This window comes from Lycium ferocissimum, chromosome 8 (assembly GCF_029784015.1).
Source record: "Lycium ferocissimum isolate CSIRO_LF1 chromosome 8, AGI_CSIRO_Lferr_CH_V1, whole genome shotgun sequence".
Lineage (NCBI taxonomy): Eukaryota > Viridiplantae > Streptophyta > Magnoliopsida > Solanales > Solanaceae > Lycium > Lycium ferocissimum.
In genome coordinates, this window is record NC_081349.1 from 26,923,706 (window position 1) to 26,935,187 (window position 11,482).

Sequence of the window (11,482 nt, forward strand, 5' to 3'; positions counted from 1 at the left end):
TATACAATGAAAATAGCATGATCAAATTAATCTAAGAATCAGAATATAGGAATCAAACAAATTTATATTTCTTCTATCCCCTTTGGACTCATGGTTACAAGAAACAATGATTTTAGAAATAGTCAACTAACCAAACAAATAAATCTAAATCAGTTCAAATACAATAACCAGCATCTTTAAAACTCAATGGAAAAATCATATTACCCCATTGAGTAACTTGAATCATCTTAAACTTGGGGTAAAATCGAACCAAAATGACCTTTCAGCAGGGCCAACTAGACAAATAATCCTAGAAATCGTCTTGAGTCTACTAAAATCCAAAGGGAAAACTCAAAACATTTTCATTTTAGTTACTTGACTAAACTTGAATTTGAATGCGAGTACAAACAATAACACTATCAACCCGTGAAAAGTCAAAGAAGCACGCGTTGAACCCCAAACATCCTTCAAGCCGGGTTCAGGAATCGGCTAGGTGAGGAAAGTCAAACTTCAGTCCCAGGTAGTTCCCAGGTTGAAAAGCTGGAAACAAAAGAATCAAAAAGATCACAAGTATCAACACTAATCAAAGGAAAAAATAACCTCGAGATCATCGAGAATGAGAAAATGGTTAAAGGTGTACCAAAAATTGGAACGTAAACGCGATCAAGCTTCTTTCCTTGTTATCCTGTCATTCAAAAGTTAAAAGCATTAGGAATGGAAAAAACTAGTGAATAAGTCAGTCAATACATTTATGGCATGAAACGTCTCGTATGCTCGATAAAGCAGAGAGATGAGCATCTTCCTAAGATAAGTGAATATTGGAGTATGGTTCATGGATCTTTGTAACAAACTTAAAAGGTTGGTTTTGGTTTATTGAGTAGAATAGGTACTACTACAGATATTGTACTGAAATCAAATGAGATACAGTTGGGCATGATGGGATGCAATAAGAGTCCAGCATAATATTTCTTACCTGAAACAGTATATCCCAAGCGCTGACGTGATTTCATGAATAACAGATGTGGCCAAATGCAGATAGAGTGATGCTGAACAAGATGGGAAGAAATAATAATAATCAGCCAATAATACATGAGGAAAGTATGTTTGCAGATTCAGCTAAACTTAATAATTTTTCCAAATATAGCTCAACAAAACAGCATATCATATCCATCTGAATCACTAAAGAAGATGTAATACCTGAGTATACAGTGTAAGCGAGAAGAACCCAGAATTCATCAACCATAGGAACTCTGCAAAGAAGAGAGGAATACAAGAATTTCAGAAAAGGAATATCAGTGACATGTAAAGCCATACATGGAATTAAATTCCTTGAATGAACGAGACTGGTTTCTACTTACCCATCATTAAGTCTGGCAGTGAGCGCATTTGCAACGGCAAAAGGTAGACAAAGCAGAGACTGCAAACATAAAGTTACATTTCAAAAACACTGTGGCCACAATGCTCGAAGCATCGTCTATTATTTATCTTCTTCTTTCAATAAATATTTTTATATCATACTATCTCTAACTCTGAGGATACAGTTCTCCAACTGAAACACTTAGTGACCAATTTAAGACACAAAAATATGGTTTTATACGTCATTGTCAGAATGTTCCGAGCAGCTGAAATTTTAGCCACTGTATTACCCCACACAACATTCTTTTTTCCCTCCTTAAAAGAGCCCATTGGAATAACTTCCAATGGAATATTGAACATTCATTACTTGAAAGAGTCACCAGAATGTGTGTGATGAGGGCCAAAATATCTGTTTTTTGCACAGCAGAATAGTTCTCTTTGATAAAGTAAGAATAGGAATTATTAATCGAGGATATAGATGTCAGACTCCTCAGCTTAAATCGTAAGCCATAGATATCAACTTAAAGAAAACATGGATTAGTTTAAACCAGAAAGGATTCTCGACCCTTGGCCAATCTAAAGATCTTAGGGGTCGTTTGGTTGGAAACAACTTATCCCAGGATAACTTATCCTGGGATTAGTTATCCCGGGATTAGTTATTCCACCCTCCCACAGGGATAAAACAACACTACGATCGCGGGATACCTAATCCCGATATTAGTTATACCGCGATTTTATCCCAACCAAATGTGGGATAAACTCATCTCAAATATAATCCCGGGATTATTTATCCTTATCCCTCGTACCAAACGAGCCCTTATAGTATTAATTTAGCACATCAGAAAAAGCAGCATACCATGCACATATTTGTTTTCAGACCCTTGGGTTCATCACATAAGTGAGCCAAAATCAACCTTCCCTGCAGAAAAAACCAATAATTGAGATGATATAACATCTGAGAGAGCAGAAAATGTTGGTATACAGCAATTATCAGCTTTCTGAATATCTCATTTTACTATAGGTTGCCCAGAAAGTAAAATTTAAAAATGCATAAAACCAAGAGCACGATGGAGATACATTACCACAAGAAATCCGAATGCAAGCCCAGTTCCCACTACCATAAGATGAGGATAGTTCTTCATTAAATCAGATGGAGATAAATAGTCCCTGAAAAACAGCCAATATTAAATACCACGATATGGTCCCAAAAATAATTAGTATTCTGAAAGTGAGCGAGAGATACCACAGAAGCACTCCTCCCAGTAGCACAACAAACGGGTAAATCTGTCAACATTAGAAGTGAAATTTTTCAACAACAGACCATAATCACCAAATCACCTACATAAATCTAAGAACCGCCACTTACCATGGCCAGTGCCCGCGGCATACTTCCTTTTGTTGCCTTGACAACCTTATGAACATTGTTAATACTGCCAAAAAGAATTTGACATTAATACTGTTCAACTGGCCTGAAATGTTACAGCAGGCTGAAGTACTATAATAGCTAGAATCCAGAATCTTTAGATGATGAATATGGCAGAAATAGCCGATGCTTTCAAGCCCATTGGCAAGAGATCAGAAAGAATTATGGAAGAAAAAGGAAGAGACCCCACCGAAGTATAAAAATTACTCACTTGCAGTAGACTGTTGGAATAACAGCAAAAGCTACCATCAGCAACAACACGGCTTTATTGGTCGGAATTTCTGAAGTCAAAGGTTAATAGGAATAAGAATAATAAGAAACACAAAAATCAACTTTGGAATAGACAGAGAAACATAGTCAGTATCAAGAAATAATACATATAGATATGCTCATGGAAGCAACTATCATCTGAAGGCAGGTATAGAGGCACAGACTTCATAAAGCATAAAATTAGGATATGAATTCACTTGGAAATCCCATTTAGAAAATAACAATAAGAAAAGAAAAGAAAGAGATCAACACGATATGTACGAAAAGTGAAATGTTGTGAAGTGCATTGGATAAAGGATGCAAGTAACACACACAGGCAAAAAATTCTACCATCTGCAGCAGAATTCAAAGTTCAAAACTTTTCAAGTTTAATATATACAATCCTAGAAAGTGTTCTTTGAAAAAAAAAAAAAAAAAACTGCTTCAAATTAAAAGGTAAGAAGGTTAAGAGAAAACAGAACTGAAAGGAGAGCATAATTCTTTTTGATAAAGAAAAAATGAGAGAATGATATAAACTATATAACTACACAATATCATATCAGATAAGGTACCTACGATCAATACTTGGCACTTCATAATACATACATAGAGAGAGAGAGAGAGAGAGAGGGTTGAGGAGAAACTTCAAAGCTGAAAAAACAAAAGGACACTTTATGCAAGCCTCACCGTTCAGAAAAGGAACCCAACCCACAAGTGGCAGAGACTTCCCAAGCTGTTGAACCCACCACTCAGATCCTGAAATCATGAAATGTCAGCTGTTAATAGAGAAAACTGATAGAATGTGCCAAAACAACAGACTGGGGGTAGCCGGGAGTGAGGAAGGGCATCAAAAGGGGGAGGGGAAGAGAGAAAAATCAAGCTTACCCACTAGAGCTGTAAAGAAATGGCTGAGATATATCAACATGAGACCCTCTGTTGGTCCATTTACTACAGGAAGAACTAGAGTGTTGGTGAAATAGCTGCAAAAGGGACCAACATCCAAAAACAAGATTAAGAGATCAAAGATACTAAAAAACTCTTGAAAACTAGGATGAAAGATGGATGTTGCTCGGGTTCTTCAGAAATGTCGACAGGTGCGTGTGGGATTCTCCAAAAGTAGTGCATCTTTGGAGAATCCGACACGGGAGCGGTAACAATCTTGGCGAGTCCGAGCAACATAGGATAAAACATTGATCCAGATATCTATCTCATAAGTTTTTTCCCCTGATAACCAAGAAATCCGTTGTTTCCGGCTTCGAAACACAGGAGCAAACGATCCCGCCCCTCCACCCTCATCCACTTAAATAAAAGACTTGGTTAACCAGCTAGGATTTGAACTTGTGATGTGCGCGTACCATACACCCCATATTGTATTACCTTTGCCATTTCACCAAAATCCCAGGGCATTTCTCTCTTATATAGTTTAAATTATCTTCTAAATCCATGTATCTTGAACAGGCAACATTTGATTTATATTTCCTCTTAACCTGGCTACTAAACGGCCCTTCTAATATTCTACGACAATATACCCAAAAACTAAACATACTGAAGAGTTACATTGAAAGACCTACCTTTCCCAAGTAGCAAAGAAGAAAGGAACAGCTGAAATAACCCAGAACCAGAAAGTATGTCGTCCACACATAGCAGTGCTCCCAAAAGCCAAGGCTTCAAACTGTTCATATTAAGCACGAAATCTGTAAGTACAAGTCTTCCCAGGGCAAGAAAAAGGATTACTTGAAAACATGACATACTGCACATGCAAGCGCATCACATCCTGCAAATTGTGAAAACCAAGACATCTGATTAGACTCATAACAAGAAATCCAGTCAGAATCACGGCAGTTCGCACACACCCAACTTAGAAAGAGAATAACATACGAATATATAAATGAAAAAGGAGAGGAAGAATCACCATGATCAAAAAGCTCTCCTAGTGGACTAGAGGAATTTGTTCGTCTCGCTTGCTTTCCATCAACAGCATCAAACGTCTACATCCATTAAGAGTCCAACCAAACAACATACAATCAAAAAGGAACTCCAACAGAAGAAAAGGCCAAACTCAGATTACTAAAGCCGTTCCGAAGAAGGAATATGACCTATACAGTTCTAAGAAATAGCTTTTACTACAAAGGCAGCACCAAAGATGAATCTAAATTCAGAGATGACAATGTTTCGGTCCATCCGACAGTTCCCCAATACTACGCACAAACTTAGCGATAAGTCTGAGATGAGCTCAATGTTGCATAGTTCAAAGGTCATACTATATGCAAAAATAATGGTAACCTAAGTAATAAACTAAACAGTTACATCTGTTAAGTTCATCTTCTGCCACCGTCCCAGCAAAAAATCTCAAGCCGGACTCAAAGAATATCTTCCCGATCAGATAATAAAACTTTTGACCTCAAAACATGCTAGGAACAAGATGTGAACACTGTTTCACCGTACGAAATGAGACGTCCAATCAGTTGGAAATCTGTAGATATTCTTTTAAAGGTTGCCTTTTGAAGATTAATTTTCCACTTTTCAGAATTTTATGGGATCTCAGTTCATTTTTATCATTTTCCAAAAAGCTTTTTACACTACAGAATGGAGTTAATATAATAAGGTTCATGTTTTCTCCAACTTGAACCGGACCTCTAACAACTACAAACCACACACGATGACAGTTACCAATATAGGATAACTGTGCATTCCAGAGTCATGTAACATAGTCAAAATCACAAGACGTACAGATTAAAAATGTTCTTCAAATGCTACTAGAAGAACCAATGAAAAAATACACTTATAAAGGAGCATTCTAGATGTGGCATTAGCTACTAGACCAACACGGTTCACCAATTTAAAATACTTATACGTACAAATTAGACATGGAACTCAACAACATAGCCAATGTAATCCCACAAGTGGGGTCTGGGGAGGGTAGAGTGTACGCACACCTTACCCCTACCTTGGGAGGTAGAGAGGCTGTTTCCGAAAGACCCTCGGCTCAAGAGAAAACATGGCAAAGAAGGTTAGACAAGGTTTAACAAAGTAAAGCCATCCAAGCACAATACTATAGATAAGCACTAAGGAGAAAGTACTAGTAAATGCAGCAAACTAATAATATAATCGAAGTACGGGAGACAATAGATAGTAACAGAAATCGAAGGACAAGAAACTACACAAAAAAATACTACGCCTACTAGTATGTGAGGGCAAATTAGACATGGAACTCAAAAAGCAAATATCTGGTTAAACAATCATGATTGTAGAACACAAGTCAACTATCAACATTATCACTACAAAAACAAATTGAGAAGAACCCTAATCAAGATGGTGGCTAAGACAGGCAAACCTGATAAAGGAAGAGAAGCAGTCCATGTGCAAAATTAACCCATCTTGGAGGGGGTGAATCCAACATTGGAGAATAAATCTGGGGAGAAGAATTATCCAGTAAGAGAAGTAGAACATTTGAAAAGCAATTTAAAAACATTTGAAAGCAATTTAAAACATTTGAAATATTTGAAAAGCAAAACCACAAAAAAAATGTTGGACAGACTCCTGAGTTACATCATCAGGCAAGCAGAAGAACTTTCTACTATTACAGACAATGGATATGTGCTCTAGAGAGACGAAGTCCAACTCACATATCCGAGCAGCGCAGATGTGACCAAGAACAAAAATCCCATAAGTGTAATCTGCAAATGGAAGTTATATATCAGACCTCGCGGAGAATACACAAATGAGAAAAATAATGTTTGCAACAAAGACCATAGGTTACAGTGAGACGTACCATATTCGGTCTGGGGAACATATACAGAACATGCACACCAAAAAACAATTGTCAGTTAACTCCGGAAACAGAGGAAAACATACAGTATGATAACCAGGCTAAAGCCATTAGTAATTAATTGTTTAAATGGGTAACAAATTCATGTTAGATTATTTCTTCTGGCACCTGATGAGTATGCACTCTGTACACATGTGTGTGTGTGAGTGTGCTGTCTGTATGAAACTGCATCAAAGCCTATTATAATATTACAGAGGGAACTGGCGTATGCTAACCTAATACTCCCAAAATTGCCATAACAACTTGTTCATTTATTTTATTATCGTCATCATCATCATTATTATCGTTATCTTCATCATCAAGGAGGCTGCATGAGTGACAAAAAGTTTGTCTCAGTACCAAGATCCTGGAAGCTTTTTTTATTTCCTTTTAATTAACCATGATCCTGAAAGTTGTTTTATTGCCATCACCGTTATAGACTATGGCATTCTGTGGATTCACAGAAAAACGAGAAAATCCTTCAATCGGCATTCCACACAGAATACTCTTGTTACATTTCAATTCCGATATCTGCTCTTCTATCCTAGGTAGTTCAAGAAATTCATTCTACGCGCGAATTAGAAGTAGTACAAGGTTCTGAAATTGGCAGGAAATATTTTTCTGGCACTCCAATATGCCAAATGAATGAACAGCAAGACCTTCTTAGCTCACTAAAAGAAGTAAATAATGGAACCTGTATACAAGATACATCACTACACAAACACTATAAATTTAAACACCCTAATTTGCAGACATGCACAAATTGTCGAGGAATAAATATTCATCAGAAAATTCAGAGAAAAACTTACGGCATCCAAAGGGGGAAGAAATTGACAAAGCGACCCCAAAAAGGCTGCAACACATACTTAGCAACATAGGAGTGATCCACCCCACTGTATTTGTACCTATGAAGTGTTTGCACTCCATGTGCCCCTATATAACCCATCCTTCCTTTCCCTCTTTCTCGCTCGCTACCTCTAAATTACCTATAAACCAATTGAAATCTGCACAAAAATAATTGAGTTAAAAGTTTCTAAAGACAACACCAAAGTTAACAGAAAAACAAAAGTTATATGGACTATCAAAACAGGAAATCGTAGTAACATAAGTAGAACCACAAAAGCTGCATGCTTGGAAGTGCAAGATTATGACAGAATTTTTCTACACCAATTCCAAAACGTTAACAGAGAAAGCAGGAGCTCAAGGTCTATCGGAAACAGCCTTTCTACCACACAAAGGCAGAAGTACAGTCTACGTACATCCTATCCTCCCCAGACCCCACTTGTAGGATTACGCTCGGTATGTTGTTGTAACAAAGAAAGCAAATTTGCCAACTGAATCTCATAAACAAAGTAGAAACACAAAAAAGCATGCCTAGGTTGCAAGATTATGAGAAACTTTCAGAACTAATACTAGAGTAAACAGAGAAAACAAATTCTATGGGGACTCTCAAAATGGGATCTTGAACATTTAATCTGAGAAAAAAAAAAAGGTAGAAATATGAAAAGGGTATGCTTGGAACAGCAAGTTATGATAATTTTGTGATAACTTGATGGGTACTATAAAAATGTGATTTTTAACATTTACTCAGAGAAAAAAAGTAGAAATATGAAAAGGGTAAGCTTGGAACTCCAAGAAAAAAAAAATTAAAACCAATTCCAGAGTTAAAAGAGAGAACAAATTTGATGGGGCTATCAAAATGGGAATTTGAACATTGAATTTGAGAAACAAAGTAATAACACAAAAACAGCATGCCTAGAATATCAAGAACATAACACCTTTTTGAATACCAATTCCATAGTTAACAGAAAAAACAACAAATAAACAAACTTCATGGGTACTATCAAATTTGCCAGGGCTATAAAAATGTGAGTTTGAACATTGAATTTGAGAAACAAAGTAACAACACAAAAAGGGCATGCCCAAAATAGCAAGAACATAACATTTTTCCCAACACCAATTCCAGAGTTAACATAAAAAACAACAAAAAAACAAACTTGATGGGTACTATAAAAATAGGATTTTGGACATTAAATCTATAAAACTAATCATAAATACAAAAAGGGTATGCATAAAATGTAATGATATGATAAAACATTTAAAGGGAGTGTACCAAGATTGGGGTTTTGAAGATTGAATCTAAGAAACAAAGCACAAATACAAAAAGGGCATCTTAATAATGCAATGATATGAGCAAAAATAGCCATTCTTGAAATAAAAATTGAAACTTTAAGAGTGTTTGCAACATCTAACCTTTTTTGGAAAGAGGATACAGGAAGTGATCTTTGGAGATGCAACAATTGGCAATACTTTGTGTTTCTTGGAATACGAAAAAAGAAAGTATTTAACGAGAGGAGCCAAAGAAAAGAGAAACGGTTAAAATTGAAAGGGGGGTCCGGACCTATGTTTTCTAGTTAATTAATAAAATAATGTTTGATTTGAGGCTATTTGAAGAAAGAAAAAGTTTGATTGGTGCTCATATTCGTTTTAGAAAAGGTTCAGTTTTTTATAGTGCCACGAGGCAACATATTTCAGAAACTGCAAAGTTGCAGACGCTCAAGAAAGAAAAAGTTTGATTGGTGCTCATATTCGTTTTAGAAAAGGTTCAGTTTTTTATAGTGCCACGAGGCAACATATTTCAGAAACTGCTTATAGCTTAAGCAAAGTTCGACTATTATTAGCTCAGTTGGTTGGCTATTTGAATTTCACATTGTTGGTGGGGTTCGATTCCTCATATTGTAATTTCCTCCTTCGTTTCTCCTTCCCGTACGTATTATATATATATATATATATAACAACACCAACAAGCCCAGTATAATTACGTATGAGGTACGGGGAGGGGTAAGGGTACGCGAGACCTCGATTACAGGTGTTTTTTTATTAGGGCAAGATATCGAAAATTTTCGAAAAAGGGAATAACAAAAGCGAGAAAGTGTCATGGTAGAACGATTTAAAGAAAGGAATTAACTTATAGATAAATAAGTACGAACAAATATGAAATCAAATGGCAATAAACAAATTTTTTTTTTTATTATTTTAAAAATATAGCCAACCTCTCACATCTCACTTTGGAGCGTCGTGTCTCTCTTACATGCCCAAACCATCTCGGCCTCACTTCCCGCATCTTAGACCTTGTCTCGGATATCTTCATTCCTAATTCTATCCCTCCTAGTGTGCCCACACATCCACCGTCATTCGCATTTCCACGTAATCTTACGAACGTGACGTGACATTATATATATATATATTTTTCATTTTATTTTTAAATTTTCGAGTCTTAGAAGAAATTTTTAAATGGATAGATTTTTAATTTTTGTCCTTCAAAATCAAACTTATATCTTAGTAGACGTAAGTTTTTTTAAGAATGTGAGGCATAATTTGTGAGATATTACGATGTGAAAATATAAAGTTACAATGCGAAAAAGTTGTTTGTTACGAGAGGCAAACACTAAAGATCAGCACAAAATGGGGACAAAAGTGTAAATAACCCTCTTATTTTATTTTATTTTATTTTATTAAGAGAAAAGGCAAAAACAGTATGAGATTTCTAAAGCAAGCCAAAGCTCACGCGAGCCGGTTGATAGCAAATATTACCATCCAGAATCAAAATTCAATCGAAAAATAACAATCTATTTCTATTTAGAGAATATTTATTCGAAATGACCCATATTTTTAATATTATTAAAAATGATTCTTTTATACATTATTATACGTTTTTATGCAAGATTTATACATTGTCTACGATAAATGTATAATGTTGTATATATCGTGTGTATAAACATTGTTGCAAAAAAAGAAAAATTGGCTATGCAATGTCTATTAAACTTATGGCTACGTACCACCAAAGCATGTGGTGCAACGGATGGGGCTGCTCCTCCCTTAACTAGAGGTCTCGGGATCGAGCCCTGAATATGAAAAAAAAATCCTTGGTAGGAAGTGTTCCCCCCACCCCCAAATGAGGCCTTACGCGGCGCCAGGGCCTCAAGGCCAACTCCACTAAGGCAATGGCTTTGGGCCCCCAAATTTTTGGAGCCCCATTTTTTATGGGGACAACTACGTATATATACCTTTTAAGGAGAAATATTTACGAAACGTGACGATAGTTTTATATTTACAAAACATAACATTACAAACCCTATACAAAACTTGCTTTTTAAAAAAAAAAATATTTTTTTGTAAATATTTTTTAATTTTTTAAAAAAAATATTTTTTCACTCAAAAATTTATGTATGAAATGTGTATATCTCGCTCAAGGCTTAAAAAGCTCCCTCAAAATTTAGTGTATGAAAACGGTATGAAAAATATATGAAATGTGTATATCTCGTTCAAGGCTTAAAAAATCCGCTCAAAATTATGTGTATGAAAACAGTATGAAATTTGTATCTCGCTCAAATCTCAAAATATCGCTCACATTTTTGTGTATAAAGTTCATATTAGATTTCTGTTTTTTTTTTAAAACTAATACAACTACAACAACATTGTATACAACTTTGATACAACATTCAAAACTTAAAATAATCGCTCAAATTTTTGTGTATAAAATGTGTATATCTTGCTCAAATTTTATGTATGAAGAACGTATGAAATGTGTATATCTCGATCAAGGCTTAAATATTACGCTCAAAATTTTATGCATGAGAATGGTATGAAATGTGTATATCTCGCTC

At 35.6% G+C, this 11,482-nt stretch overlaps 1 protein-coding gene across 2 annotated transcripts; it reads right to left on the reverse strand.

The window, feature by feature from the left end:
* Positions 1 to 110: 110 nt before the first annotated feature.
* LOC132067755 (choline/ethanolaminephosphotransferase 1) lies at positions 111 to 8,951 on the reverse strand. 2 transcript variants are annotated; one of them, XM_059461066.1, is made up of 20 exons: positions 8,229 to 8,250; positions 7,625 to 7,819; positions 6,780 to 6,789; positions 6,634 to 6,684; positions 6,342 to 6,419; positions 4,920 to 4,995; positions 4,759 to 4,781; positions 4,579 to 4,679; positions 3,893 to 3,987; positions 3,695 to 3,763; positions 2,970 to 3,039; positions 2,702 to 2,765; positions 2,579 to 2,619; positions 2,418 to 2,502; positions 2,192 to 2,254; positions 1,338 to 1,396; positions 1,177 to 1,229; positions 953 to 1,025; positions 620 to 664; positions 111 to 519 (listed from the first exon to the last, which is right to left on the reverse strand). In XM_059461066.1, the coding sequence occupies exons 2-19, from the start codon at positions 7,759 to 7,761 to the stop codon at positions 643 to 645; spliced, it is 1,170 nt and encodes a 389-aa protein (XP_059317049.1). In that variant the 5' UTR covers positions 7,762 to 7,819; positions 8,229 to 8,250; the 3' UTR covers positions 111 to 519; positions 620 to 642. The 2 variants fall into 2 exon arrangements, with proteins under 2 accessions (XP_059317049.1, XP_059317048.1); XM_059461065.1 differs by lacking the exon at positions 8,229 to 8,250 and adding an exon at positions 8,929 to 8,951 and having other exon boundaries at positions 6,780 to 7,819.
* Positions 8,952 to 11,482: the final 2,531 nt, after the last annotated feature.